The sequence below is a fragment of the Fulvia fulva genome, chromosome 7 (assembly GCF_020509005.1).
Source record: "Fulvia fulva chromosome 7, complete sequence".
Classification (NCBI taxonomy): Eukaryota; Fungi; Ascomycota; class Dothideomycetes; order Mycosphaerellales; family Mycosphaerellaceae; genus Fulvia; species Fulvia fulva.
In genome coordinates this window covers 1,974,576-2,001,705 of record NC_063018.1, presented here as the reverse complement: position 1 = coordinate 2,001,705, position 27,130 = coordinate 1,974,576, and the positions used below count along the sequence as shown (strand labels likewise).

Sequence of the window (27,130 nt, the reverse complement as noted above, 5' to 3'; positions counted from 1 at the left end):
CCATGTCGACTTCTGGTGATGGGCGGCGGATGCCAGAGTACGAGTTTCACACGTCGAAGACGACAGGCAAGGAGAAGAAGTCATTCTGGGGGAGATGATCAAGTGCACGAACCATGCAGGTTCCGCAATCACATGTGATTCTGTATCATGGCTGCACTCGACTCTCCGCGGTGGGATGCAGGGCGGGTGAGCGAAGAGGCGCATCATGATACTACGAAGAGACGACCTTACGAATAGATATGAATCCGTAATAGAGTAGCACTTCCTCGCTCAGACACGGATGCAGAACTTGAGGGCGCTTGGCATTGCAGGGGCCGAAGTTTCGTTCACCAGCGGTCATGCTTCAGGATCTAGCGACGAATCAGCCACAACACACTGTTGTCGGTAGCATTCACTCAAAGCGCAGAGTGTAGAGCGCACGACACATCGACACACCATAAAGAACCATCTCGACGCATCGGACTAGATTCCACCAGAGTTGACTCGCTTCTCTACCAGCCATCGGACCAGCTCAAGTTCTGCCTACCTAGCAACTAACAACTTGCGAACCCTCTTCAACTTCGACAAACATTCCGATAACCAGTAACAACAACATCAACTCACCGGGAGCCCCGTCATCAATGTCTTCTTCGTCTGCTAACCCCCGCCTCTCCCTCGCAGACCATATGTCCGAGTCGACTGATCACGTCAATCAGCCAAGGCGCTCTGCCGCATCGGAGTAAAGCATCAAATCAGAAGAGTCCTACGAGCGCAAGTCCATCAAACTCGAGGTTACTCCAGAACCAACGGACCTCAAGCCAAACTCCTTCAACAACTTCTACGACGAGTATGGCCTTTCCCCAGTACCCTCAGACCTCGACATGACAGATCCGACTCTCCCAAGAACTCCAGACGTTCCCACATACGACGAGTACGGTCTTTCACCCGTCCCTTCGGACCTCGACATGAGAGATCCGACCCTCGGCACTCCCTCAAACACCTCCTCTCTGTCGCTCGAGGAATCTGAAGACGGGGTCATATTCCCATCCCCATCAGAACCCGATACCTTCGTCCTCGACCCCATCCTCTTCATCACCTCCCCCATCTTCGGGAGCATCCTCAGCCTCAACCCCAAATCTCCTCTCTGCGACTTCGACGATCTACTGCGTCTCGCTTCCCAGCAGACAGCGCAGGAAATCACCGACTCGGTGAATCAGCTGGAGCCGTGGAGGGTCACGAAGCGGGAAGTGCAAGGACTGATCCAGATGGGGATCAAGCGGGTTGCGAAGTCGAGGGATGTGAAGGCGAAGGTTGTGGCGAGAGAACTCGAGGAGGCGAAGAGGGAGAATGGGGTTGTGGCGAGGGAGAGGGGGAGGAAGAGGAGAGATTCTGATGAGGTTGTGAGGCAGTTCATTCCGGCTGGCATTGTAAGAGACGAGGAGGAAGAGGAGGAAGAGGCAGAATAGGGGTGGGCGGGCTCGCAGCGCGTGCTTTGCACGGGTTGTACTTCTAAGGTGCAGTGCGTACCCGGCGACGTCCCCCGGGCTAAGTGGGTTGAGGTATTGTAGAGTAGCACCGGAGCTACTCAGAGCGTAAGACTACCAGCCCTTGAGTCTTTCTGGCTTCTGACTTTGTAGAAGTTCCAAGAGTAAGCAAGATCTTTGAAAACAAACTTGCTCCATCTCGCTGTGTACTTGCTTTCATTACCCATGAACCTCATGATAAGAAGCCCGAAAACCTCATTAACCGAGCCAACGACATGACCCTCTCTTCAACCCCCCCCCCCCTTCCGCCATCACAATCACCTGCTCCCTCCTCTTCACCAAGCACCACCAAGCCCCTCCCCTTATCCGACCGACACACTATAACACCACTTACTCCCTGGCCCCGCCGGCAACTTAATCGTATGCCTATCATGCGGAACCATCTCGGCACCTTGTTCAAAAGGAGGCGGCGGGAGGCGGTCGAGATTCGGCGTCGCGAAAGGGTTCGGAGCTGGGTTCGTGTAGGGGTACGCCGGCGCTGGGGGAGGTGGGGCTTTCATGCCCATGTTGGCGAAAGGGTCGACTGGGTGGATCGGATGGGTAGGAGTTTCACTCTTCTTCTCTCCGGTGACGCTGTCACGCTCGGTTCCGGCGTCGCTGTCGCTGTCATTATGGCTTTCGTCATCGTCGTCCTCGGCGTCTGCGTCTGAGTCCTTGATCACGCTGATGACATCCATCAAATGCCCCACACCCAGCTCCTCCTCCTCAGCCTCCGCCAGCAGTCTTGCCATCTTCACCACATTCTTTATCTGCCTTCCATTCATATCCTCCTGCGCGAGCTCATCAAAATCCTGATCCGTAATGTCGACAGTAACGGGATCGAGAAAGTTCCGCCAGACGGCCTTCTTGGCGTCTTCGTCGAGGGACGGGAAGCGAAGAGTGAGGTGGATGCGGGAGTAGAGGGCGTCGTCGAAGTGGGTGGAGCGGTTGGTGGTGAGGATGAGAATTCCCTTGTAGTATTCTAGGACGCGGAGGAAGGCTGGTGAGGGGAGTGTTAGCGAGGTGTGGTGTGGTGTGAGTGTAGAGCGTAGGGGAGCAAGCTTACCCGCGATGCGTTTGTTCCTCTCCCGGGCATCGTCGTCGTCGACTCGTGGCTCTAAGAAGGCATCTGCTTCTTCGAGCAAGAGGACAGCATCCCATGCCGCAGCCAGTTTGAACACTTTGTTCAGCTCATCCTCGATATTCTCAGGATCAAAATCATTATTCTCTCTTTCACCAAGCTGGTTAGCATCCAGAGCATACAACGGCAACCGCAACTTATCCGCCACCGACTCCGCCGTCAACGTCTTCCCCGTACCAGGAGGACCCGCAAGAAGAAGCACAAGACCTTGACCCTTGCCGCGAATGACATCATCAGAATGGTCCTTGTGCTTCTTGTGCTCTTGCACAAGAGCCTTCAGCAGCCTCTTGCGAGGGGAGGGCATGACGAGTTTCTCGAATGCAACGTCGTTCCACTCGATGTCGAAGATGTTATCGACGGCAAAGCTTGTCCAAATCTTGGTGGTCAAGCAGTAGCCAGCTACAGTGGGAGGACAAAAGGCTTCTGGCTCGATGCCGAAGACGCAGTGAGTCCAGCCGTGCATGGTTTCCATGGAGGTGGCAACGGTAGAATCCGTGCCGAGTCCGTCGTCCTCTGGCGTTGGTTCGTCCTCCGAAGGGTATGCCCAGCTGAAGTCAGCCGCTTTGGGGGACTTGCCGAATCGCTTGCCCTTCTTCTTGAGTCTTGGCTGGTCTGGCGGGCAGTATGGCATAGGAGGCATCGGTGGGAAGCTGAGATTGGCGAAGGGGTCCATGAGGTCATCCGGGTGTGGTTTTGATGGGGGTTGTTGCTGAATGTGAACATCCTCGATGACCGTATTCTTGGCGACATCATCGCCGTCTGTGCCAGCCAGGCAGACTTCTCCCTCAGGGACGATTGATTGAAGTCCGATGGGGTAGAAATTTGCGACAAAGTGTCGGCAAGACATGTTCTTGTAATACTCGGTAGTGTCGACCATGATCCTGCCATCAACCCAAGGCTCCGACTTGTGGTTGTCGATGAAGCCGCGGTAAGCCTTGTACGCACCAGTGACCAGCGACTTGGCCTTGTTGCCTCGCTCGACCAAACGGCTGATGACCTCGTCGGCACCTTGTCGATACTCTTTAGGAACCAGCTTAAGCTCCGAGATGCGGCGGACATCCTTGAACCCAAACATGTACGTCTTCGTCTTGGTCCAGCCGTACATGTCGCCGTCGTAGTCGAGGTATGCCAAGTGGACGAGGAAGTAGCTTGCCTCAGTCCTCTTGCTAGAACCATACTCACAATCGGTAACGAGGTAGCATCGGTCGACGGTGCCAATACGTTCAAAGGCAACGCAGCCTGGTGGGAAGATAGTCCACAGGAGGTCAAAGTCGATGTTACCATTAGCGGCCAGCTCCTTCGAAGTGGCGAGTGCATCGCGCAGCTCTTCATGCAACACATCATAGAGAGTATTGACATGTCCGACCTCTTCGCCATCGGTCGAAGATTGCAAAACAGAAGCCCTGTATCCTTCAAGAAGATTCCAACGATGATAGAACGGCCAGAACGGCGCCTTGAACACCAGCTTCTGAAGGCTCGTGTCGATGGCAGGATAATCGTGGAGAACCTCTTGAGCCAGCTTCCTGAGGTGTGGGCTCTGGATAGTGACCGAGTGAAGCTGGAATGGGTCTTCTCCGAGGTCGCTGTGGGACTTCTTGTAGCGGAGCAGCAGAGCAGCACTTCGCCAACTCTCCTTGGTTTGCTCGGTGGGCTTCTCGATGCCTTGTGGATACTTTGAGACCCAGTTCGTGCAGCACTTGCACTTCAACTTGCCTTCGTAGAGCTTTTTGATCAGTGCTTGATGGTCAGTCTCGATTGGTGTTTCCTCTTCGTCGTCGTCTTGGTCCTTCTCGAGGGTGTCGTGCTCGGGCTTGTCGGAGTGGTGATGCTTCTTCTTGCTCGACTCATCTTCAGCTTCGCTCTCAGAGTCGCTGTCCACGTCACTGCATGACTTTTGACGAGCACTCTTACGCTCCAGCTTCTGTAGACGTTCAACGAGGTTCTCAATGACAGTAGTGCTGCCGACGACGACTGGTGAAGACGCTCCACTGGACGAGGGTGAAGGCTCGTCGTCCATCTCGATGATCTCTTTGATGTTCTTGGGGGCCATGGTCCAGGAACGGGTTGGGGCTGTAGAGTAAAAAGAGGACCGAAGGGCAGATGCCGCACCTCTTTATCAGCATGCTCGACCGGTGAGCTGAGTACAGCTCCCCAGGCTGCGTTGTGGAAAGCATGGTACAGTCAGGCAGCTCGTCGAGTGGTGTCACGTTGCAAGTCGCTCAAAAGATGTAGTAGCTGGGAGGGCAGCTAGGCAGTATTGCCATGATTGGCAGCTCAGCTCGAGGCAAGCTGCAGCGTTCCGCCCTGCAAGCCATTCACCGGTTTGCGCAACGCAATCGATTCAAGCTTACGAGACTGCGCTGGTCTAGACTTCCAGCATGTGAAGGCCAGTAAAAGGCAACAAGAAGGCAGCGATGATGCCTGGGCGTCAGCTGTGCTACTTGTAGCACCATTCGCCCTGTGAAACATAGACAGCTCCGGGGGAGCGCCTGAGGCATGCAAGATCATTCATTTGGGCATCTTACATGATCACAGCATCCAAGCACAATCGTTCCACCAACGCCTCGCCTCGCTCATAAGTACGTCAGGCAAATATATCTCAGGCACATCTCTAGTCCGTCTCCACACTAAGCTGCACACTCACGTCCCACTTCCAACCGTTCAGCCTTTCCCTAATCAAGCTCTCGGCCTTCTTTCTGATTCTCGTCATGTCGTCGGTGTTCATGCCATATCCACCTCTGCTGCCACGGTAGCGCATCTTCAGATTCGCCATGCAGAGTCCGTAATGCACCTGCCAGAATCTTGCCTCGTCAACGTTCGTAATGGAGGAGTCGGCGTTGGCGATGTCGTCGATCACCAATTCAAGCGCACCCTTTCCAGGTGGGCGGAAGCTCATTAGAAGCATCGACGCTAAAGATGTTGCGAGGCGCACACCTAATGCGATCATGAGTCCAGCAATGATGAAAGACAGCGCTTTGTCGAGTAAGCCATAGGTATCCTCGGTCAGGAATGGCAGGAGTAGCATCAGAAGCGAGCATGACAACGTCAAGAAGTGCGACGGATTGCCCAAAATCTTACCCCAGCCCGCCAGTAGCTCAAGTCGCATTGCTTTCCCAATTCGCGCATGGTTCTTGAGCAATACTGCCGACACCATAGTACTCACGATTGACAGCAGACTTGCAGTATCAACGTGCACAGTCCCAACTCTTTCGTGGGCATGTGGCGAGTGCGCAACATGAGTTCCAACATTTTCCAGCATGTGCTGTATGCCATGAGATATCACGTCCAATCCCATGAATGCAATGAAGACAGCCATGCCGAAGCCTGCCAGCACATCTGCACGCTCGAGGCCGAAGGGGTGTTTGATTGATGATCGTTTCCAGACTTCGAAGTTGCCCATGACATCGACAACTACGCAGACGGTCGCACCTGCCGCATCGAATAGTAGCAGTCGGCTCAGAGCAGTCATGGCCAGACTCCCTGCTCCACTGAATTGCACATATCCAGCTATCAAAAAGTGGCACAGACACCAAGTCAAGCGCATTGTCTGATGTTTCGTCATGCTCCACCACGCTTCTTTTCTCGTAGGCATAGGCAGGCTGCCCGGTACGCTCAATGGTGTTCGTGCACTTGGAGGCGGCTTAAAGATTGCGTCCATGTGTACGGCGTGTATGCTCGAGTGTCTGTACTTGTGCCCTCGTCTCCCCTTCAACAGTTCGCTCTTTCCCGCAGTAGCCTGCGAAGGAGGCGCATACTGCTGTGTGGTGAAATTGAAAGGATTCGTCGCTCCATTGTTCGCAGTGACGGCATCGAGGCTTCCGAAGCCTCCGTCTGTACTGGCAGTCGGTGGCGTGACTGGGCTGTAGAAGGCATTTGGTGGACTCAGGCCTCCATTCACGCTGAAGGTCGCGCTCTCTGGTGAGAGTAGTGATGCTGTTGATCCAGTTCGAAGACCTCCTTCTCGTTCGGGCGAGCCTTGCTGCACATCGTAGTCATATTGTGCTCTCAGCTCAGAGCCGAGTCCGAGTCCTACTGGCGTTTCGCTGGTGGGAGAAGGGGGGTTGGGTGTGGGCGGCGTGGGCGTTCGTGGTGGAAGTGGTATGGGTAGGTTGGACGCCATTGTCGCCATCAATCATATGTTGTCGGTCAAGCAATGTCGTTCGTGCTATTGTTTCTCGCGTATGAACTGGAGGTGAATGTGCAATGCTGCCAGTTACACTCTCACGAACGTCCAGCGCTCGTCGTTGTGCAGTCTCAGGGGAGCCCATAAAGGTTGTTGCGGCCGAGCTGAGAGCTGCATCATGATTGGTCACGGAGATCAGTCCGACCCTTGACCTCCACATGGGCACTTCGTCAGATCAACTGCCTGTTGTTCATCTACAAACACTACACTTCAAGCACTTCAAACAGGACAAGACATGGTCTTCTTCTCCAAGTCAACCATAGACCACCGGTAACACATCACAATCATGGCGGACACCATCATCCAACGACTGAACGACAACGTCAACGCCACCACCAACGACTCGGCAGTGGCACTGGATGAACGACTGTTCGACGAGGCCGAGTTGATTGTCACGCAGAGCCTACCGGCAGAGACTCGACTTCAACTAGTGTCATCGCTTTCATCTCTGCTTCTGAACCTCCAGCAAGATCCCACTCCTGCCGTCAATCTACTTCTCAAGCTAGTCGAGCCATTCTCCTTTAGCCATGTCTTGCAGCTCGGCAATGTACCATTCACGGAAGGCCTCGCTGTGGGCGAGCACATGGTGGCCTTCAACCGACTAATCCTGGCGCTGCTAAGCAAGGCGTCTCACAATGCTGCAGATGCCGCTACATTAGCTGGCATGCTGGATACCGTGCTAGCTCTGGTTCGACTCTGGCTGTGTACGCGCGACACCGGTATCACAAACCAAAGCCATCAAATATTACTGGACCTACTAGCCGTGGACCAACAGCGAGAAGACACCGACGCACATGTTCCTACAGGTGGCCAGGGCTTGTTCTGGAAGAGGATCTTTGGTGACCGCGATGTGTATCGAACCTTCTTCGAAGCCTGCTCACTGACGGGTCCCTCGTTACTGAAGCTCAACAAGAGTCAACGTACCCTCGCACAAGCTCGTCTGATGGAATGGCTTCCGAAAGTCGCAGCAATGGACTGGAATGCTGCATCGAAGAGCCACCATCCTGAGATCGAGGCCGAGTATAAGGTGAATGGAGGCCTACTGGATCTCGCTGCTACACATATGGTCGATACCAAAGACGACGTTCTGATGCATCAGGTACTGATCAACTTCTACTCGGACATTCTACGAGCGACGAAGCCTACTGTTCGTCTAGCAGGCAGTCCAGGAGACTCAGCTGGACTGAGATACCTGGTCACTCAAGGCGTGCACGCGGGAACAGCAGCCATCTACGTCCAGCTTCCAGGTGTCCAGCTAGACCCATTGGAGGCGATGTTTTTATACGGTCCAGCCGCACACTACATTGCCACATATGCCTCAGAATACCCCGATCACTTCCTCGCAAGCCAGATGCCGAAGCAAGCCCTAGATCGTCTAGGCGTGGCCCTCGATCTGTCCGCAGCCAAGTGGGCACATTCTGACTCACCAAAGCACGATCTCCACCTCCTTGCAAGCTTACCTCGTAAGGCCCTCTTGGCAACGACTGGAACTGCTGGATGGCGAGCGAGTCCGTTATCACTGCTGCCATCCAAAGCGACAAACCCAGACGTGCTCAACACGCTGGCAGCAGTCTTCCACGGACCTGCACGGGACGTCATCTTCCGACCAGGAACCACACTCGAGCAAGAGCCAACCACCATTGAAGAGGCATCACAAGCTCGAGCTCTATACTACCACTACATCGCCAGCAACAACCGCTTCTGGGAAGACATCACAAGACACGCAGACACCGTAGCGCTGAAAGATCTCGCCCTAGCAGCTATCAACTGCCTCACAGCCGTCGTAACCGCTAACTGGAACGACTCCGAAACCGAAACCACCACCCTCCCAACCACTCTCGCAACCCCACCATCCGGCCACCTCGCAATCCTCTCCCCACCTGCTCTGGAATACGCTCTCCCATATCTGCTGAAGCCACCGCAGACTTTCGCAAATATCGTGGGAGGGAGGGGTGATGCCGAGAGCTCAGCGTATAAAATTGCGGCGGCGAAGTTCGATTCGCTGAAGGCTTTTCAGGTTCGCTTGGTGACACAGGTTGAGCAGAGTCCGGGTCAAGGGTACGAGGACATTTTGGCGACGATTAATAAAAGATTGGCGGAAGGACCGCTGAGTAAGGAGGGAGAGGTGGGGGGACAGGTTGGTACGATGGAGCTGTGAGTGTAGGAGGGAGAGCTCAAATGTACTGTATTCGACATCGAGCCATCGGCCTACAGCAGGCGTTCAAGACACCCTTCTTACATATGCACACAAGGGAAGCAATGTCTCAACACCAAAGTCTCGATCTCAGGTCATCCTGGCAAGCAATATAATGCCCTAGCGCCGGCAATGGAACATCATGCTTCCGCGCTTCGGGCGCAATCTGCAATCTTGTGAAACACATCCTATAGCAACACCGACACTTGTAGATATAGACTACTCTATATGTTGTATAGTTTTTTTATAGCTTACTTATTTGTTTCATATCTATAGGTTATTATTTAACGAATTTACTATATCGTAGACTTGGTCGACGACGAGAATCACCTGTACGTGGTGTCGGCTACGAACCTCTCGTCTAGCTACGAGAGAGCCAAGTATTCTCACGCTAGAGCGTCGTGGGCGCGACGGGCGCGCAACGTAGGCGAAGCCGCGGCGAACAGAGGACTACTAGCAAAACGGGTATAAAAACCATCCGACGAGCGTGTACTCGTGTCGGGAGCGAGTCCCTCTTCTTTCTACGTGTAAGAAGGGCGCGGAACCGTGGCCTATACGCTCGACAGGACACCTCTGGTATGAGTGCAGAATTTTCACCTCCGGAGACCGCAAACCGAGCGGGCTAAGCGACGAACATTGGACGAGCGGACTACAGAACAACAACTGAGCGGACTATGCAACGGCGTCGAGCGGACTACGAAACAATCTGGTGTTTGCCAGCGGGCAATACGGTGGGTAGGTAGACACGCGACGAAGCCTATAAGGGCCTGTTAAACACCCGGTATAGGAACGAGGGTTTTGCCTAAGGCACTGCCTGTCCCGCTACACAACGCACCTAGTCTAACATGGTAGATTGCGACGAGGAAAAGACGATAGCCTGAGCAAGGAAAAGACGGCTGTTAGGACGGGGAAAAGACGTACAATGCAAGTGGATTAGTTCTATGATCGGGGAGGATCGAGGGCAGGGTAATAAGGAACTTCATATTAGTTAGTAGGTGGAAACGCAAGGAGTACGCTGCCCGGCGTAGTGTGTGCCCCGAGCAAACCTGCGAGGCATAGACGGCCGCTTTCTAGAGATAGGCTACGGTAACGCGAAGGGCGTCAAAACCTAGGGCGTAGTGTACACTAGTAGCGACGGCTAACACTGTCTGTACAGCCCGAGAGGACGGATGCGCATGTCGGTCAATAGAGAGCACTAAAGGGCTTAGGCCTATAGAGGTGGATATTAGCTTAAGGAGCAAACAGGGAGGGAGGGCGTAGAGGGAAGCTTTTGCTCCGGGCTAACCTCTCGAAACGAGGCTACACGGTGGTACTAGATAAGTAGGAAAGCGCGGTTAAGACTTGTCACCTTATCTCGTAGCTAGCTTACTAAATACGATTCCTTCCTTGCCAAACGACGCTAGGGGTGAAGGCGATAGAGGAGCCAGCAAGCGAACCACGCCGTAACTAGAAGAAGGCACGCTAGGACGACATAAGAGGCTTCCTAATAGCGAACCTACCACAGTATAGAGAACTCGAGACGACAGCTCAGCTAGATCAAGTAGCGGAACAGATTACCTCGGTCATATGGCAAGTAGCGGAACAATATACGCCGTTACTCCGGCCCTTAACGTAGTAGAAGGCCTTCTAGACCCCTGAATGCTCTACGAAGGTAAGGGAGGCTAGAAGGGCAAGGCGACAGTGGACGAAGGAGCACACCTAAGAGACGTAGGAGCAATACTGTCGCGCGACATAAGAGAAGAAGGCATAGATAAGACGCGACAAGCTATAGGACTAGAGAGCGACGATCGGGCTCGTTATAGAAAACCCGGAACAGATGTAGAGACTTGCTAAATAGGCACGACTACCTAAAGAGCAGCAAACCCCTCACTTCCCCCCAATCGTAGACCGCGAAGGGATTGCCTAGGCTACGCCCCGGGGCAAGGCAAAAGCATTAGCCGACCATTTCTTTTCGACGTAAGTAGAGGCAGACCTTACGGATATCGACCCGAGTATATACCCGAAACCCCTAGACATGGATTGGGCGGTTAGCTCTAACATAGTAACAGGAGTCATAAGTAAGCTAAAAGGACGGAAAGCCCTAGGCCTAGACAGGATACTAAACATACTACTAAAAGAGTGTAGAGAAGAGATCGCGCCGAGCCTAGCAAACCTATTTACCGCGTGCCTACGGCTAGGGTATCACCCGAAGCCGTATAGAGAGTCTATAACAGTAGTGCTACGTAAGCTACAGAAGGAGGACTATACTTAGCCCAAGTCGTATAGACCAATCGCACTTCTAAACACGATAGGGAAGGTCCTAGAAAAGATAGTAGCCTAGAGACTTACGTAGCTAGCCGAGGACAACCACGTACTCCTAGCAATACAGATAGGGGGAAGAAGCTAGCGATCGACACTAACAGCAATAGAGCTAATTACGGAGCAAATTCAGACCCTCTAGCACTACGGTAGGAACCGAGCGGCGTCCTTACTATCCCTCGATATCGTAGGAGCCTTCGACAACGTCTTATACTAAAGGCTAATATATATCCTACAGTAGAAAGGCATCCCCTAGTAGGCAACGACGTTCGTCTACTCCTTTCTCTAGGAACGGACGACATACCTAGTCCTAGGAAGGTATACGTCCGACCCGGTAAAGGCAGAGACTAGAATACCTTAGGGATCTACTCTCTCCCCTATCCTGTTTCTGATATTTATGTCTGATCTAATCCCCCTACTCACCTCTCCGCAAACCTTAGCATCGGGGTTCGTAGACGACACAAACATCCTAGCCTAGTCAGACTCGACAGAAGAGAACTGTCGCCTCCTCGAAGATAGGCACAAGAAATGCGAGGAGTAGGCAAAGAAGTATAGTGCCCAGTTCGCCCCTAAAAAGTACTAACTTATACACTTCAGTAAAGCGAGAACATACTATAACATAAAGGCGGCGGTAAGAATCTAAGGCTACGAGACAAAGCTATTAGCGGAGCTACGAGTACTAGGGATCTAGCTCGACCCGAAGCTAAGCTAGAATATACAGGTTAAGAAAGCCTAGAGTCGAGTACAAGTTAACGAAGCCTCGATAAAGAGACTTACGGCATCTATGTAGGGAGCAACATTCGACAAGGTAAGAGTAATGTATAAGGCGATCGTCAGACTAGCTATGCTATACGGGGCACAGATTTAGGGAATAGGAGGCGTAGGCAAGCCGATCCCGAAACGGATAGAGCAACCCCTAAACAGGACATAGGCAGGCAACCTACGTAGGGTACTAGGCGTATACAAGACAACGTTAATAAGCACGGTAGAAATGGAGACAGGAACACTACTAATCGGCTAGTATATCCGGGGAATGAGAATTCAATACGCGGTAAGGACGACAGGTTACCTAGTACAAACTACGATCTAGGAGGCAAAGAATAAGATAGAAAGCCACTACCGGAGAGGGGCCGGACATAGGACAAGCTAAAAAGAGGATGACCTTACTACCTTTGCGGCTATACAGACAAGCACCGAATGGCTAGCACGAAAAGAGGAGGAGCGTAGGACTCGCCAGGCCGGCGGGAGCAAGGCTCAGACCCAAAGCCTAGCGGAATAGATAGCGAGCTACCTATAGGAGTAGGACTGGAAAAAGAAGCCCCCTAAGACAACAGGCCCGATAGCGCTCCGAGCCTTCTAGAGACACAATTACTAGCTATATAGGGACCTGACAAGGGCCGAGGCAAGCATAGCGATCCAAATCAGGTCCGAACACATTGGGTTAAGGGCCTACCTGTTTAGAAGACGCGTACTAGACATCTATAGCCTAGCCTACCAGTATGGCTACCTATCGTAAAACCTAGAACATATGCTACTACGATGCCCGTAGTGGGCGAGAGGCAGGGGAAATTGGAGGCACTAAGCGGGAAGGAGAGACTACAAGTCAATTATTAGGGACAAAGGCAACATTCGCCGAATCTCTCGGTAGATACTATAGTAGGGATACCTCTAGTAGTTTAGCCTCGCTAGCGAGACGGAGGAGTAGATAGACAAGAGGCGGAAGCTAGGGGGTGGCAGATAGGGTAGTCATCAGGGCAGGCCCATGACACTAGCGTACCCCTAACAAGGGAAAATTAAGACAACAACTAGGAGGAAAAGACAGGCGGGAAGGAGGAGGGGTTTTCACCAACACGGTTTCCCCTCTATATATACGAAAACAAGATAGCATAGCTGCATAGGCCAAAGGGCACTACAACAGCTTAATGAAATATCTATCTATCTATATCGTAGACTTCTAAGGTTGCGAAGTTGCAAGAGTTAAGGTTTCTAAATGCTTTATAAGCGAGAAGCCACAAGCTTCGCCGCACCCCAGCAATCGCCGCACCCCAGCGACTTTTTATCATAAACACCACCAATATTGCTCATATCAACTTGATTCTTTTCCCAATATGTTTGCAGCTATCTGTTTCCATATTCTGCATACTCATATCGCGTAAAAACACGTTGTGTTGCCGAGAGGTTGGTGTTGACGCTTCGGCATGGGATTTTGGTGAGAGCCCCACCAAAGCTTCATGCGCCCGTGTCGAGATTCACGCGTTTCTTGCTTTCTCACCACCTCACCACATACAACAACACACCATCGAGCCCACTATAGTGCCCACAGGCTCTCAAATTCTGTATTCGCGATGCTATTCTGAGCAATTTGAGCTACATATCGTGTATTTTGAGCGTGTGTGGCAATTGATACAAGCCAGCAACACCATGTGTCGGAACGCGAGAATCCGAGCTGGGGTGCGGCGATTGCTGGGGTGCGGCGAAGCTTGTGGCAAGCGAGAACTTCAAAAGGTACGACTAACAATCGAATCTCGAAAAACATAACATAAATCTCAAGTACAGAGATTTGTTCGACACTTAGATATTAAAGACCTCAAGTCTCGATTTCTGAAATTTTCAGATACTGAAATATTAAGATTATAGCTAGAGCAGAAGTTGATTGTGTGTTCTATACGCCTTCCTACGGAGACATATCCGGCCCATGTCCGCGCTAGGGCATGATAACAGGCGCCGTCATTCTTCAAAGCTCCACCGGCACCACACCGGCCTAACGCCGGCTGGCACAATCCCCATGCAAAAAGCAAAAAGAAAAATGCCAAAAACATACAACACAAGGGATTCCCACGTAGTCACCTACCGTAGTACTAGTCTTGCGGTCCAATGCTTAGATATGGAAGAGCGGACGGGGTTCCTCGCTTTCATTGGCCTATGGTCGTATGTGATGGCGGAGGTGTCTTGAGAACTTCTATATGTAAAACTCCCTGCTGCATTCTATATGTAAAACTCCCTGCTGCATCGTAGATCCAGAACGCCGAGACCACGGCCTTGCGATGCTTCGATGGTTGATGCTGTTTCATCGAGAATGACAGTATCGGAAGCCTCGTGTCAAAATGTATAGTCGCAGCCACGAAATGTATGCTCGATTGTTCCAAGTTGTCCTCTACAAGCACAAGGTCATGGCGATGATGGCAGGTACTCCGACGGCAAGAGTTGAGAAGATAGATGTCATGGTGGCACTGGACTCTGAGCCCTCAGGAGTCGTCGTGCCATTCGTAGCGTTCGTGGTCCTGGAAGTGTCGGAGGTAGAAGAGGCATTGTTCATAGCCGAAGCCTCAGTCACTCCATTCGTCAAATTTGCCTCGATGCAACCCCAAGGCTGCCCGGTAGCAGTATCGTTGAATGACAACTTGAACTGTGCATCAAGGTCAGGCATCGTATAAAGCTCCTCGGGAATCATGTCCGAGGCAGTTTCCGATAACTCAATGTTCGAATTCAAGTTGATCTGGCCCGGTGTCGTAGGGCAGAAGGCTGGGTAGTCCGCGATACAGCCATCTTGTCTGAACAGCTGGGCCTCGTTCCCGTTGATGATGATGGAGAAGTCGAGAGATGCATTGCCGGTGAATGTGATGTCGCCACCGAGGTCGAACACAATGGTCCTGTTCTCGGGAGTGATGGTGATGTTGAATGTTGAGGCGTTGAATTGGTTGCTGCTTTCACAGTTGGTGAAAGAGGTGGTCCGAAGATAGTCTTCGGCGTGTGCTATGCTCGAGGCACCCAGTAGAGTGCCTAGGGTGAGGAGTGCTCGCCATGTTGGGGCCATTGCTGCGAAGATTGTTTGGCTGTGTATGTTGTGGAAAAGATGTCAATACGCTGTCAATGATGGCATGAAAATGGTCTATGTGTGTCTAGGCAGACCTCGTTATGCCTTTGTGGCCTTATAGGAGCGAAGGATGGAAGGATTCCCGCTTGAAACACCAAGTTCAGGACACGGCGCGATGTCTAGGCGTCAATTGTGACACAGCCTCTTTGCCTGGGGTTCAGAGGAGATTTGAGGACTACAAGACGATGCTCGTTCTGACGAATCGAGTGTTTTTGGTAGAGAGAGGAGAGGATTTGATGAGCAGGAAGTGACCAAGGCGGGCCAATGCCAAGACATGTCAGCTCGGCATCACCATCTCCTTTCCACGTGGACGGACTACATGTATCCGACCATGACCATAACAGTCACGCCCTGACGCCAAATACCTCAAGTGATGACCGGATCGCCCCAGTCTGGCATCTGTCTCCGCGACCGAAACACTGACGCGTTGTCGCCGAAGCATTGCCCATGCCAGACACAGCCTCTCACTGACCGCGTTGAGAGTCGGGCAATGTGGACGAGCAGCCTCGGACGGTCAACGTGAGCGTGAATGCTGCTGTATAGCGTCCTGGTCGAAGCGTACGTGCGATGGCACGGAAGCCTGATTCTGGGCACGATCCCTACCTTCCTGTGTCAAAACGACCAAGTTCTAGACGCGTGTAAGCCTGGCAAAGACGCGAACTCGGGCCACAAACAGATCCTGGATATCGACAACAACATCAACAAGACAAGGTGAGTCACGCAGTAGTCGAAGGTAGGCATTGTCAACGTACTGCTGCAACTGTGCATCCGACCAAGACGAGACGGCCACTACACATCTCATTACTACCATCTGTACCATCAAGGCTACAACCAACAATGGGACCTCTCAAGAGAACGGCGAAGGCTCCCCAGCCTGACGCCAACGCCGATGGCGAGACACCAGCAAGTCCCCCTCCGCCTATACCTCATGCACCCTCCGCTGCCCATCTGGCCCTAACCACCGAACGCGAGACGACTTCGGACGCATACAAGAAAGCTCAGAAGGCTGAGAAGCAACACCGCACTCGCCGGCAAGCTGCGCGAGCGCGGACTCATTATGCTGCCGCGAAGATCCACATCAAGACCGCGTACAAGGAATTCGTAAGCGGCGTCGAAGCAAGCATCGGCGTCGTTGGCCTATTGCACTATGTGCTGAGAGAGAAGATGAGTGCGAGTCCGGAGGATAAGCAGACGCGAAAGCTGGAGCGTACCGCCAGCAAGCGGCAGAAACTGGAAGAGAAGATGAGGAAGATTGAGGACGAAGACAGGATGGCGAGAGATGCAGAGAAGGAGACGCCCGACGAGTAGTGGCCTGGGAGCATCCACGTTCTTGTTCGCTACGGTGTTGTTGCTTCTCAGCTAACTGGTTTATAGCCCTCCTTTATCAACAACTCTCTTGTCGATACGATATAACCCTCGCTGACAGCTCTTTAAACGACCTGCTCTACCATGACTGCGGAAAGCGCAGGAATCAAGACTGAAGATATGTTCCGGCACAGCCAGGAAGCCCATGCATCACCGATCGCAATGCAAGTCAATGCCGGACTTTGCAGCCTGCAACATTGGAATCACTCGTGAACAATCGAGCAGCTTCACACTATTTGGGCCAACGCACAAACGCTACGGTAGGCACTGCTTTCTTGTGCTATGATTGATCCGGACCACGGCTCTTCGTGTCTTAGCTTCGGTATCGCGACTCTCGAACATGATCGACAGGTACTTCCGAAGTGGAGGTCGATTGACTCGGTCAGATCCTGGCAAAGATCAGCATGGGACCTGTCCTTTTGCGATGTCATTGCTCACATGACTCTATGCCTCTGCATCAGAAAGATCAATGCGATGTGACACTCTCCGCTATCGTGTAGCAGAGGATTGCTTCACCAAGCTCGATGCATCCTGCTATGCTGACTTAGCCTGAAGGACTGACATAGATAACTTCACCTTGCTGCAGCTGCACGCGATAGCCGCTCGATCATTCTCGAGCTTGCAGACACTATATCAATATGGCCAGGACAGCCGCGTTGGCATTGCTAGCCTCCACGGTAGGGCTTTGGGTAGTCGCAGCTCAAGGCATCGCAGACTGTCCAGGCTATAGAGCATCGAATGTGCGACGCACTAGTGGCACGATCACTGCTGATCTCACATTGGCTGGAGAGCCATGCAATGCATACTCTGACGACCTGAAAGACCTCCGTCTGCTGGTGGAATATCAAGCTAAACAACGCCTACACGTCAGAATATCCGACGCCGACCAACGAGTCTACCAGATACCCGAAGATGTTGTGTGGCGACCAGATGACAGCACAGTGAACGACGCGGACAGCGACCTGTACTTTTGACTGAACGAAGGCCCATTCGAGTTTGCAGTGATCAGGAATGCTACTGGCGAGATGCTGTTCGATACCACAGGCCAAAAGCTGGTGTTTGAGAGCCAGTACCTTCGCATGCGAACGAGTTTATAGCAGGATCCGAATATCTATGGCTTCGGAGAGAACTCAGACTCCTTACGTCTGCCGACTACTGGCTATTCGCATCCGTTTTGGAACGTTGGGCCATCATTCTTGCCCGAGGGTAATCTCTATGGCACATTCAAAGCATACTACGATCATCGCGGTGCTAATGGTACGCACGCCGTCTACCATCTCAATAGTAATGGAGAGCGAGTCATTCTCGATGGCGATGACCAAGGCCAGTACCTGGAGTACAACACTAATGGCGGCGTCTTCGACTTCTACTTCGTCACCGGTGCAACACCACGCGAAGCATCTGCACAGTTCGCTGATGTCATAGGCCACTCCACGATCATGCCATATTGGAGCTTTGGCTAGCACCACTGCAGATATGGTCTGCTCGACATATTCGAGGCCGCCGAGATTATCGCGAACTACAGCGTGGCAGAGATACCACTGGAGACGATGTGGACAGACATTGAGCACATGTATCGCAAGCAGACATTCTCTTCGGATCCTGATCGATGGGCGATAGAGAGGGTCAGAGAGTACGTCGACTACCTACATTTGCATCAGCAGAAGGCGGTGTTTATCATTGAGCCTGCAATACCGACGCAGCCGAGAGACTCAATCCCTGGGCGTCCGGGTACATATACCGCGTACGAGGATCTGGTGCAGAGCAATGTCTTCTTCAAATTCCCAAATGGTACAGCTGTGCCCGGTGTTGTCTGGGGCGGTGGGTCAATATACCCAGACTGGTTCAACCCAGCGACGCAAGACTACTGGAATGAAGAATTCGCAAAGTTCCTCAGTGCCGAGTCTGGCATCGATATCGATGGACTGTGGATCGACATGAACGAAGCCGCCAACTTCTGCAACCCGACCTGCCGCAACGCCACGCTTGACGGCATCCACCAGGAGCGTCCGGAGCGTGTGCCCGCTGTGCGCATCCCTAGCCCGTATGAGATCCCTGGCTGGCCGGAGAACTGGCAGCCGACTTGTGTTTGCTATACGCGATTTAACGTGGCGGTTGAGGTCAATGGCGATGTATAACGGATTACGATCATTGGCAATGCTTCAGCTCTTACTAATGGGAGGGCTCAGGATGGTCGAGCGTTTCCGATCCAGACTGAAGATGGATATGCTGTCGTTGTGCAGCTTCCACCAAATACTGTCGTCTCCTACCAGTATCCTAGGTGGGCTTATGCCATCGACGGCTCGTATATCTTCGAGACCGAGAACAGGACTATCATGATTGGGGGCTGCAATGACATGTGGAACCCGCAAATCGTCAATGATCGAATCACCACTTCCGGCACGAATCAGACTGAAGTGCCGTACGTTCCCTTACCGCTGATACCAGAAGAGGGACAAGGTCCAGATGTCCCATCTGGCTCAATGTTGGGACTCCCGGGGCGTGATCTGGCATACCCTGCGTACAACATCAACAGCACTGTGGGCAATCTCAGCGATCAAGGTCTGCCAACGAACGTGTATCACGATGGTGGGTATGCAGAGTACGATACTCACAATCTCTTCGGCGCCATGATGAGCTCAACTAGCCGAAAGGCCACGATTTCGCGAAGTCCAGACAAGAGGCCGCTAGTGTAAGTCTTACTAGCATGACTAACCAACGTACCTCACTGACTATCACTTCCAGAATCACCCGCTCCTCCTACATGGGCTCCTCCCGCGAAGTCGGGCACTGGTTCGGCGACAACAACGTCGACTGGCGCTCCTACCTCATCTCGATCTGGCAAATGGCATCCTTCTCCTCCTTCTTCCAGTTCCCCATGGTCGGCTCCGACACCTGCGGCCACAACGCGAACGTCACCATCGAGCTCTGCGCGCGTTGGGCCATGCTCGGAGCCTGGAACCCTTGCTTCCGCAACCACAAAGTCGTCGGCGCTCAGCCGCAGGAGTTTTACCTGTGGCCTGAGGTCGCTGATGCGGCGAGGAAGGCGATTAGGAGGAGGTTGATGCTTTTGGATTATTTGTATACGGCGATGTATAGGCAGAGTGTGTGGGGTGTTCCGGTTGTTAGTCCGATGTTCTTTAACTACCCGAAAGATGAGGAGACTTTCGGGATCGAGACGCAGTTCTTCTTTGGGGATGATATTATGGTATCCCCCGTCACGGAGGAGGGGAAGATGAGTGTGGAGGTCTACATCCCCCGATGACCTCTTCTACGACTTCGAGACCTATGAGCCACTACGCGGAACTGGAGCAACCCAAACATTCGACGACACACCCCTGAACAAAATCCCAGTACACATCAAGAGCGGAGCTATCATACCTCTACGAGCCAACCCGACGAACACGACGACGGAGCTGAGGAAGCAGGATTTCCGTTTGCTTGTGGCTCCAAATCTGGATGGCACTGCAACGGGCTATTTGTACCTGGATGATGGTGAAGCTCTGGAGCCTGGTGAGGATGTCTCGTACATTAATTTTTCGTATAGTGATGCTACTCTGAGCTCGAGTGGGACGTTTGGATATCAGACGATCAATATGGTTCGGGCGGTTGTGCTGCTTGGTGGAGATGGGTCGATGAATGGGACTGTGATGGCGAGTCTCGTGGAGCCGTTTGAGATTGATCTTTCAGGGGGTCGAAGTGGTAGTAGAGGACGGTCGGCGCAGGAAGGCTTATGCAAAGGGACGCCAACATAACACGAACCCAGCAACCTCGACCAATGTCGAAGCTCTCGTACTTCTTATCTCGCTCCAGATCAGCAAGCACTTCTGGATATACAGGTGTAGAACGAAGATGCGATGCACACGGGTCAAGAGTGCTAAAGATCCACCGGAATACCATGGCACACGCCATGACTCGGTCTCTCGACGTGCTGTTTGTCCGGTGAACTTTCTAGATTACAGTATGTCCTACTCACAATTCCATGAGCAGTGAGTAGAAAGGTGCCAGAAGAACAGGCATACCGACTGGAATTGAGTGGAACCCGGCTGTTCTCGTCGTTTGGCGCAAATCGGGATCGTGACCAGTGATCATGTTGATACAGAGCTCCGCTCAAGATTGACATCTTGAAAGCCTTGTGAAGTACCAAGCACAACTACAATGTCTCAGTCCAATCAGCGCGCCGGCCGACGTGAATTCACAGCCACAACTCACGCCACCAGCTATTCACACATCTCACCCTTGTCTTCAGATCTTTCTGGTCGTCGTGTGCTCATCACTGGTGCAGCATGGGAAGACGGAGTAGGCTACGCCACAGCCCTAGCCTTCGCGCGCGCTGGAGCGTCCTTCATCGCCCTGGCAGACCTGCACGAGATCTCCCCGCCGCTCATCTCCCAGCTCACAGCCCCCGCCACTGAAGCAGGCCGCTCGGAACGCTTGATCATCACCGGCATCGTCGACATATCCAAGCTCGAAAGCGCAGCAGCCTTCCAAGAAACCGTCTCCAAGGCGTTTGGCAGCCATCTCGACATCCTCATCAACAAGGCCGCCCACCAAGAACCCTACGCCTCGATCCTCGACTCGGGCCCAGAAATCTACTGGCGTTCTGTGTCAATCCTGGTGCGATTAAGACGCAGATGACTGTGAAGGAGCCTGAGGCTGTGAGGGAGCGGTTGCCGCATAAGCCGGAGATTGCGGGAGATACGATTTGTTGGTTGGCGAGTGAGAGGAGGGAGTGGCTGGGGGGAGGGTATGTTAGTTGTCCGTGGGATATGGAGGAGTTGGTGGGAAGACGGGAGGAGATTGTGGAGTGGGATAAGTTGAAGGTTAGGATGATGTTTTAGGGCAACTGGAGGATAGATATGGTGTGGGGTCGTGTTTACAGTACATGTACGTACACAAGCCGTTCTGGATGACAGTCGAGTCTCGGCTCGGCAGCACTTTACGCCGGCAAGAGAAAGTCTGCCGATCGAATTTCTTGAAGTTCACTTTTGCGACAACCAGCATCTTCACCAGCACATCCTCTACCACAAGGCCGTGATCCGACCGGGTGAGCCAATAACGACCAAGACACATCAACTCAATCGCCTATCTCACGCGACAAACACCACCAAAAATGGCCGAATCTGCTGCATGGTACGTTGAGCGAATGGGCTTGCACACTATCACCGCCTTCTACTAACATGCCACAGGCCCGTCGCCGACGCTGCCCTCACACAGGAGCTGCTTGATCTTGTCCAGGTATGTCTAGAATATGGTGTAGTGTCCAAGACCCGCGCTGCCCTTCGCCCCCGAGGCAATAGCACTTCCTTCTTGCGCAAAGCTAACACTTCCACCTCACAGCAAGCAACCCACTACCGCCAAGCCAAAAAAGGCGCCAACGAAGCCACCAAGACCTTGAACAGAGGTATCGCCGAAGTCATCGTCCTGGCCGCCGACACCACCCCACTCGCCATCCTCCTCCACCTCCCCCTCCTCTGCGAAGACAAGAACGTCCCATACGTCTACGTTCCCAGCAAGATGGCTCTCGGCCGTGCTTGTGGTGTGTCCCGACCGGTCATTGCAACTTCGATTACCACCAACGAGGCGTCGGATTTGATGGGCCAGATCAGGAGCATCAAGGATAAGGTGGAGAGATTGATGATCTAGAGATGTGCTGCGAGCAGGTATGGTGGAAGTGTAGAGCTGGAGTCAGCAGGCAGAGAGACTGGTCGAGATCAGATATCGAATGTGAGCACTTGATTGTGTTACACGAATGAGAATTGAGTCGCAAGACATCTGGCAGTCCGGGGAAGCGAGACACACGCGTAAACGCTTTCACTGCACGAGTCATGTCTACACCATATTGCTACATCAGTGACCCACGGAGCGAGAGACCGTGGAGCTCTTGCCCATCCGGCTACCTCCCCTGGCGAGCGCCCTCGAAAGTCGTACAGCTTCCAGTCCTGAAACTACATATTGATAGAGGGCATCTGCTAACATATGAAAATATCGTCTTCTAGCTGTGGCTACTATCTATCTAATCACGACTATCATGGTATCTCATGCTAACCCAGAAATCAGACACAAACGCACGCAAACACGCTCTATCGCTATACGCTCAAACGAAACCACCACCATCCCACCACCTAGCTTTCCCTAGAACAACCTCGAAACTGCCGTCATACCCGGCAATGTGAATCCCGCATTCTGCGGCCAGTTGCCCAACGACGCCGGGTCGCCTCCCACTCGTCCCCAAATCGCCTTACTGGGCACTCCCTTCCCATCAAGCAAGAAAAGCTGGAACCACCCCGGCGGGCACACGTTCGCGTTGGGTGGCGCAGTCACTCTACAGGTACTTCCACTACAGCTCGTTGCTAGGAAAAATCTCCTCTGGCCCATGGAGTTTCCGTGTGTTGAGGATACGGCGCCCATCATACTGACTCGGAAAGCACCGCCGGCGCCTTGCGATAGGATGGAGAGGGTTTGGGAACTGCCGTAAGACCAGTCGAGGTTTGTTATGTTGAAGGCTGGTCGGGCCGGGTTGCCCATGAGGTATGGTGGAATGAAGACTTCGTTGCGGTATTCCTGCGGGTTCTTCTGGTCCTCGGGATCAGAACCTGTGATCATCACACGGCCGTCGTCGAGGAGGACGGATTCGGAGTGGTAGAGACGCGCGATTGTTGTATTTGCCATAACTGTCATCCTCCTCCCCCTCGGCTTGGTTGGGTCGTAAAGCACAGCGTTGAGATTGGGATCCGTCGCGAGGCCGAAGCCTGCGCCGCCCTGTCTTGCGCCGTTGACGATGAGGTATGTCCCGTCTGGGAGGGCGGTCATACAGGGCATTACGCGTTTCGAGGGCATGCGCTCGAGGGTCCAGTTCGCAGAGGGGCTGTCGGGCTTCATGCTTACGCAATTATCCAACGCCACCGCGGCGCCAGCGGTGGAGCCGCCACAAATGAGGACCTCGAGGTCTGTGTATGGTGGTGATTGAGGCAGAATCATCATAGTTCCGGCGAAGGGGTAGGTTCGTCCACTGGCGGCGTTGTTGACGGCGCCGGGGGCGTTGGGGAGGGTTTTCACGGGCTGGAGAGAGACGGGGTCGAGGAGTTTGGCTTCGTTGTAGTATTGGATGAAGATCCTGCCGGAGGGCAAGACTGTCAGGAACGGGTAGAGGTTGTTGGGATCCGTGCGCTCGAGGTAATCGGCGTAGAGGACTTGGCCAGAGGGGGAGGGAAGAATTTCGAGGGAAGGCACGGGAGCGCCGTTGGAGCCCTCTTCACCGCCTACGACAAGGATGGAGCCGTTGGCGAGAATCATGGCAGAGGGGTACCAGCGTCCTTCCGATGAGGGAGAGCTTGTCGACGTTTTCTTGCCAGTCGTTTTCACCCGGTACGCCAGGGGATCCATCAGGCCAGTAGAGGCGGACGCCCTTCGTCGAGGGGGCGGACCATCCTCCTACATCGATTTGACGGCCAGCGCGATCGGGAATGGTCAGTGATGCCGCGCAGAAGACATCGGTCTTGACGTGCATAGTCCTCCACGCTTTCGAAAAGTCATTCAATTGAGCAAGGTCAAGTTCGTAAGCTCCGGTGCTGCTGGCATTCTGCGAAGTGCCGAATCTCTCCACGAAGGTGACTTTGCCATTTCGTGCTGGGGTCACGATGAGTGGGATTACGACGCCGCCGATGAGGAATTGGTAGGCGCCTGCTGCGTTACCGGTCGCGACATTCCAGCTGTTGAGAGGTTCGCCCTTCCATTGATAGTAGGACAGGGCGTTTTGACCACCACAGATCTCACCGCCGTTGCTGCCGGCTGTGTCGTTTGTGCAGCGGACGTTGCAGGAGGAGTTGGCTAGAGTCCTGGCTCCGTAGTCGATCACGTTCTGAGGATCACCGCAAAAGCATTGCTCGCCGTATCTGGAAGAACAGAGATTAGTCCCGCTTTGTGCATAGCTCGAATGCTCAAGAACGTAGTGAATTCTATACTTACTCCGTAGCCGCGGCGCTGTACCCGTACTGCTGGCAGAGTGTCAAGCAGTAGGTATTGGAGTTGTTCTTCTGGAAGATCATCTCGTACGGGAACACTCGCACATTGTTGACATTATCTTGAATGCACCCGGTGTACGACCAGTTTCCAGGGAGGTTCGTGAGTGGGCCTGGAGGTTGGTAATTCGTGATGGTGCCATTGGTGTAGACAGAGTTCCTGCCACCAGCACCGCATTTCTCGCCAGGGCTCCCAACGCAGTTCATGCTGCAATCGGAGTCGGGAGCTTTCGTGGGAGAGTTTCGCAAGAAGTTGTCGCAGTAGCATTCTTGTGCATATTGCACTCCAGCAACAGTAAATCCCTTCGAAGAGCACACCTTGATGCAAGACTCTACAGTCATCTTCGGATCATCAGTCTGTCTATTCGCAATGGAGCGTCCATCTGAGCTGGTATCCGTGTAACAGCCAGCGTATTTGAAAGGCGCAATTGCGGCTGGGTCGACGCCGTTTGAGGGCGTCGCGGCCGTAGTGCTCGAAGAAGTGACAGTACTAGTGGCACTCTTGCTCGCACCGGTAGCAGCAGCAGTGCTAGAGGACACGGCAGTACTGGTTGCTCTCGTCGAGCTACTAGCACCGGGCTTAAACCCTGGTTTGGTACCTCCAGAAGCGTACATGTTCAGTCTGTTGCCAGCGCCACAGAATTCGGAACTGTTGCCATTACATGGCATGTTGCAATCTGCGAGCACAGCCTGACTTGCAGAAGCAGCTAGGTAGTTGTCGCAGTGGCATTCTTGGGCATATTCAAGTCCAGCTAAAGTATAACCAGCTTTACCACAGGTTGCGGTACACAGTGCTACAGTCATGTTGCTGGGTCCTCCTGGAGTGGCGACTCCATTTGCCAGCGACCGAGGGTTGCCATCCGTATAGCAGCCGTACGATGTCCAGTTCGCAGGTCCGGGATTGACCACTGGACCAGCTGGTGCTGGCTTGTTGGTGTAGTAGATAGAGATGAAGTTAGCGCCACCACAAGCTTCGCTAGAATTTCCAGCGCAGGACATGCTGCATTTTGTGTCATTCTGCAGAGCGGAAGGTGCTCCCAGCTGATTGCCACAGTAGCATTCATTCGAATATCTGTTGTGCGGTCGGTATTAGCTATACGTGTGGAGGACGGTCTTGTTGCCAGTGTGGCATAGGGTCAGTCGGCACCACGTTTCGACAGACGCTCTCCAGTGGCTCCACCGAACCATACTTACTCAGTTCCAGCATAAACAAATTTCTTATCGTTGCAGTATTTGGCGCATGTAGACCCGTTCATAGCCTTATCAGTGGTTGCGCCTCCTTGGAGTGTTCGCACTTGCTGAGTGTCACTTCAATCGAGTCAGCACTCTTCGAATGGATTACAGATCGGCCATGTACTTGTAACATCCAACATAACTCCATCGTGTTGGCAAAGACGCATTGGCCGCGGGTACAAGGGCGGCTCGCGTGAGGATAGAGGCGTTGCATTGGAATGCAGTCAATATACTGAAAATGCAGCTCAACACTGCTGTTGGCTTCGTCATGGCTGCTGTCCATGAGAGGAACGAAGGAGATGACCAGCGCCTGAATTGAGCTACCCAGACGGTCACTCCAGACTCGTACACAGGAGTGGCCGCAGGATCGGTGAGGTTGCCACGCAATGCCCGTCAGCGGAGACTCATGGCCGCCTCCAAGAAAATGCCAACTCTAAGGTGAGATTGAGGTCCAGTGGTGTAGCGAAACGTAGCGTGGAGGCACCTATACGGCACGAGCGTGCGAGGACTCCGTCGAGCCGCCAGCCGAAGAAGACGTGCAAAGAAAGAGAGTTCAGAGGTGAAGTCGAGTCAAACTCAGCGAAGCTTAGCGCGGGAGCGTGCATGATCACGTGGCTCCGTGAAGTCCATTTCTGTTTCCTGGCTTTCCCTTTGTGAACATAGTTACCCTGGCTCCATCTTGCCGCATGCGAAACTGCACCTACCTGCTGTGATGCCAGGAAGCATCTCGCAGAAGTGGCAACTCACACCTTCAACGCCGCCTGCCACCGGGTTAGCGAAGACGCCTCAACGGGCTCATCTGCTCACATGCTATGCATGTCAGGCGGGTCTGGAGGCAAGGACGGACATGGCTGATCGCAGAGTTGTTCCACGGTCCATGGCTCGGCGTTTGGCACTCCGCGGACAGCAGCGACCTGTCCTGATTGTGGTGTTCCACGCCCTGCCATGGCCTGTGGTCGTAGTCACGCAGTATACAGTGTGGCGACAACTTCGTCGCATCAGCCGTCCACGAGGATGCCACGCGCCAGCAAACGTTCGACCCAAAGCCCACGAAAAGGCTTTCTGGAAGCGAGTCCTGGTGTCTGTGAGGCCTTCATCAATAAACCCTGGTCTGGATGCTAATGCACTTTATCCTTGGGCAGCTACGAGCTGACCGAAGGTTGCAGAACAATATAACAATGTGCTACTGCAAGTCAGTATTTATGGCGAGTGGTGGAAGCAAGGACTGCAAGGCATCGTATTGACCCACCATGGTCGCATTGCTGAGTGCAAAGCGCACAGTGAGATATGAGGTTCGACCTGCGGCTTCCCTGCTTTGC

At 53.2% G+C, this 27,130-nt stretch overlaps 10 protein-coding genes across 10 annotated transcripts; 6 read left to right on the top strand and 4 right to left on the bottom strand.

The window, feature by feature from the left end:
• Positions 1 to 1,825: 1,825 nt before the first annotated feature.
• On the bottom strand, positions 1,826 to 4,693 carry CLAFUR5_10225 (uncharacterized protein; the record flags this gene model as incomplete). The annotated part of the gene is made up of 2 exons (XM_047909373.1): positions 1,826 to 2,502; positions 2,569 to 4,693. 2 exons carry the CDS (start codon positions 4,691 to 4,693, stop codon positions 1,826 to 1,828), a joined length of 2,802 nt encoding a protein of 933 aa, XP_047764520.1.
• A 561-nt stretch (positions 4,694 to 5,254) lies between these two features.
• Positions 5,255 to 6,772, bottom strand: CLAFUR5_10224 (putative zinc transporter zrg17; the record flags this gene model as incomplete). Its single annotated transcript, XM_047909372.1, has 1 exon — positions 5,255 to 6,772. One exon carries the CDS (start codon positions 6,770 to 6,772, stop codon positions 5,255 to 5,257), a length of 1,518 nt encoding a protein of 505 aa, XP_047764521.1.
• A 340-nt stretch (positions 6,773 to 7,112) lies between these two features.
• On the top strand, positions 7,113 to 8,984 carry CLAFUR5_10223 (uncharacterized protein; the record flags this gene model as incomplete). The annotated part of the gene is made up of 1 exon (XM_047909371.1): positions 7,113 to 8,984. The coding sequence occupies one exon, from the start codon at positions 7,113 to 7,115 to the stop codon at positions 8,982 to 8,984; it is 1,872 nt and encodes a 623-aa protein (XP_047764289.1).
• Positions 8,985 to 14,472: 5,488 nt separating this feature from the next.
• Positions 14,473 to 15,132, bottom strand: CLAFUR5_10222 (Flavin carrier protein 2; the record flags this gene model as incomplete). The annotated part of the gene is made up of 1 exon (XM_047909370.1): positions 14,473 to 15,132. One exon carries the CDS (start codon positions 15,130 to 15,132, stop codon positions 14,473 to 14,475), a length of 660 nt encoding a protein of 219 aa, XP_047764290.1.
• A 589-nt stretch (positions 15,133 to 15,721) lies between these two features.
• CLAFUR5_10221 (uncharacterized protein) lies at positions 15,722 to 16,500 on the top strand (the record flags this gene model as incomplete). Its single annotated transcript, XM_047909369.1, has 2 exons — positions 15,722 to 15,903; positions 15,930 to 16,500. The coding sequence occupies 2 exons, from the start codon at positions 15,722 to 15,724 to the stop codon at positions 16,498 to 16,500; spliced, it is 753 nt and encodes a 250-aa protein (XP_047764291.1).
• Positions 16,501 to 17,582: 1,082 nt separating this feature from the next.
• Positions 17,583 to 18,695, top strand: CLAFUR5_10220 (putative alpha/beta-glucosidase agdC; the record flags this gene model as incomplete). Its single annotated transcript, XM_047909368.1, has 3 exons — positions 17,583 to 17,612; positions 17,655 to 17,965; positions 18,032 to 18,695. 3 exons carry the CDS (start codon positions 17,583 to 17,585, stop codon positions 18,693 to 18,695), a joined length of 1,005 nt encoding a protein of 334 aa, XP_047764292.1.
• Positions 18,696 to 18,893: 198 nt separating this feature from the next.
• On the top strand, positions 18,894 to 19,822 carry CLAFUR5_10219 (putative alpha/beta-glucosidase agdC; the record flags this gene model as incomplete). The annotated part of the gene is made up of 2 exons (XM_047909367.1): positions 18,894 to 19,249; positions 19,303 to 19,822. The coding sequence occupies 2 exons, from the start codon at positions 18,894 to 18,896 to the stop codon at positions 19,820 to 19,822; spliced, it is 876 nt and encodes a 291-aa protein (XP_047764776.1).
• An 893-nt stretch (positions 19,823 to 20,715) lies between these two features.
• On the top strand, positions 20,716 to 21,398 carry CLAFUR5_10218 (Short chain dehydrogenase citE; the record flags this gene model as incomplete). The annotated part of the gene is given in 2 exon segments (XM_047909366.1): positions 20,716 to 21,174; positions 21,192 to 21,398. 2 exon segments carry the CDS (start codon positions 20,716 to 20,718, stop codon positions 21,396 to 21,398), a joined length of 666 nt encoding a protein of 221 aa, XP_047764775.1.
• A 272-nt stretch (positions 21,399 to 21,670) lies between these two features.
• Positions 21,671 to 22,203, top strand: CLAFUR5_10217 (ribonucleoprotein-associated protein; the record flags this gene model as incomplete). The annotated part of the gene is made up of 3 exons (XM_047909365.1): positions 21,671 to 21,690; positions 21,747 to 21,795; positions 21,898 to 22,203. 3 exons carry the CDS (start codon positions 21,671 to 21,673, stop codon positions 22,201 to 22,203), a joined length of 375 nt encoding a protein of 124 aa, XP_047764782.1.
• A 489-nt stretch (positions 22,204 to 22,692) lies between these two features.
• Positions 22,693 to 26,081, bottom strand: CLAFUR5_10216 (WSC domain-containing protein; the record flags this gene model as incomplete). Its single annotated transcript, XM_047909364.1, has 5 exons — positions 22,693 to 23,873; positions 23,923 to 24,452; positions 24,526 to 25,650; positions 25,773 to 25,886; positions 25,936 to 26,081. 5 exons carry the CDS (start codon positions 26,079 to 26,081, stop codon positions 22,693 to 22,695), a joined length of 3,096 nt encoding a protein of 1,031 aa, XP_047764781.1.
• Positions 26,082 to 27,130: the final 1,049 nt, after the last annotated feature.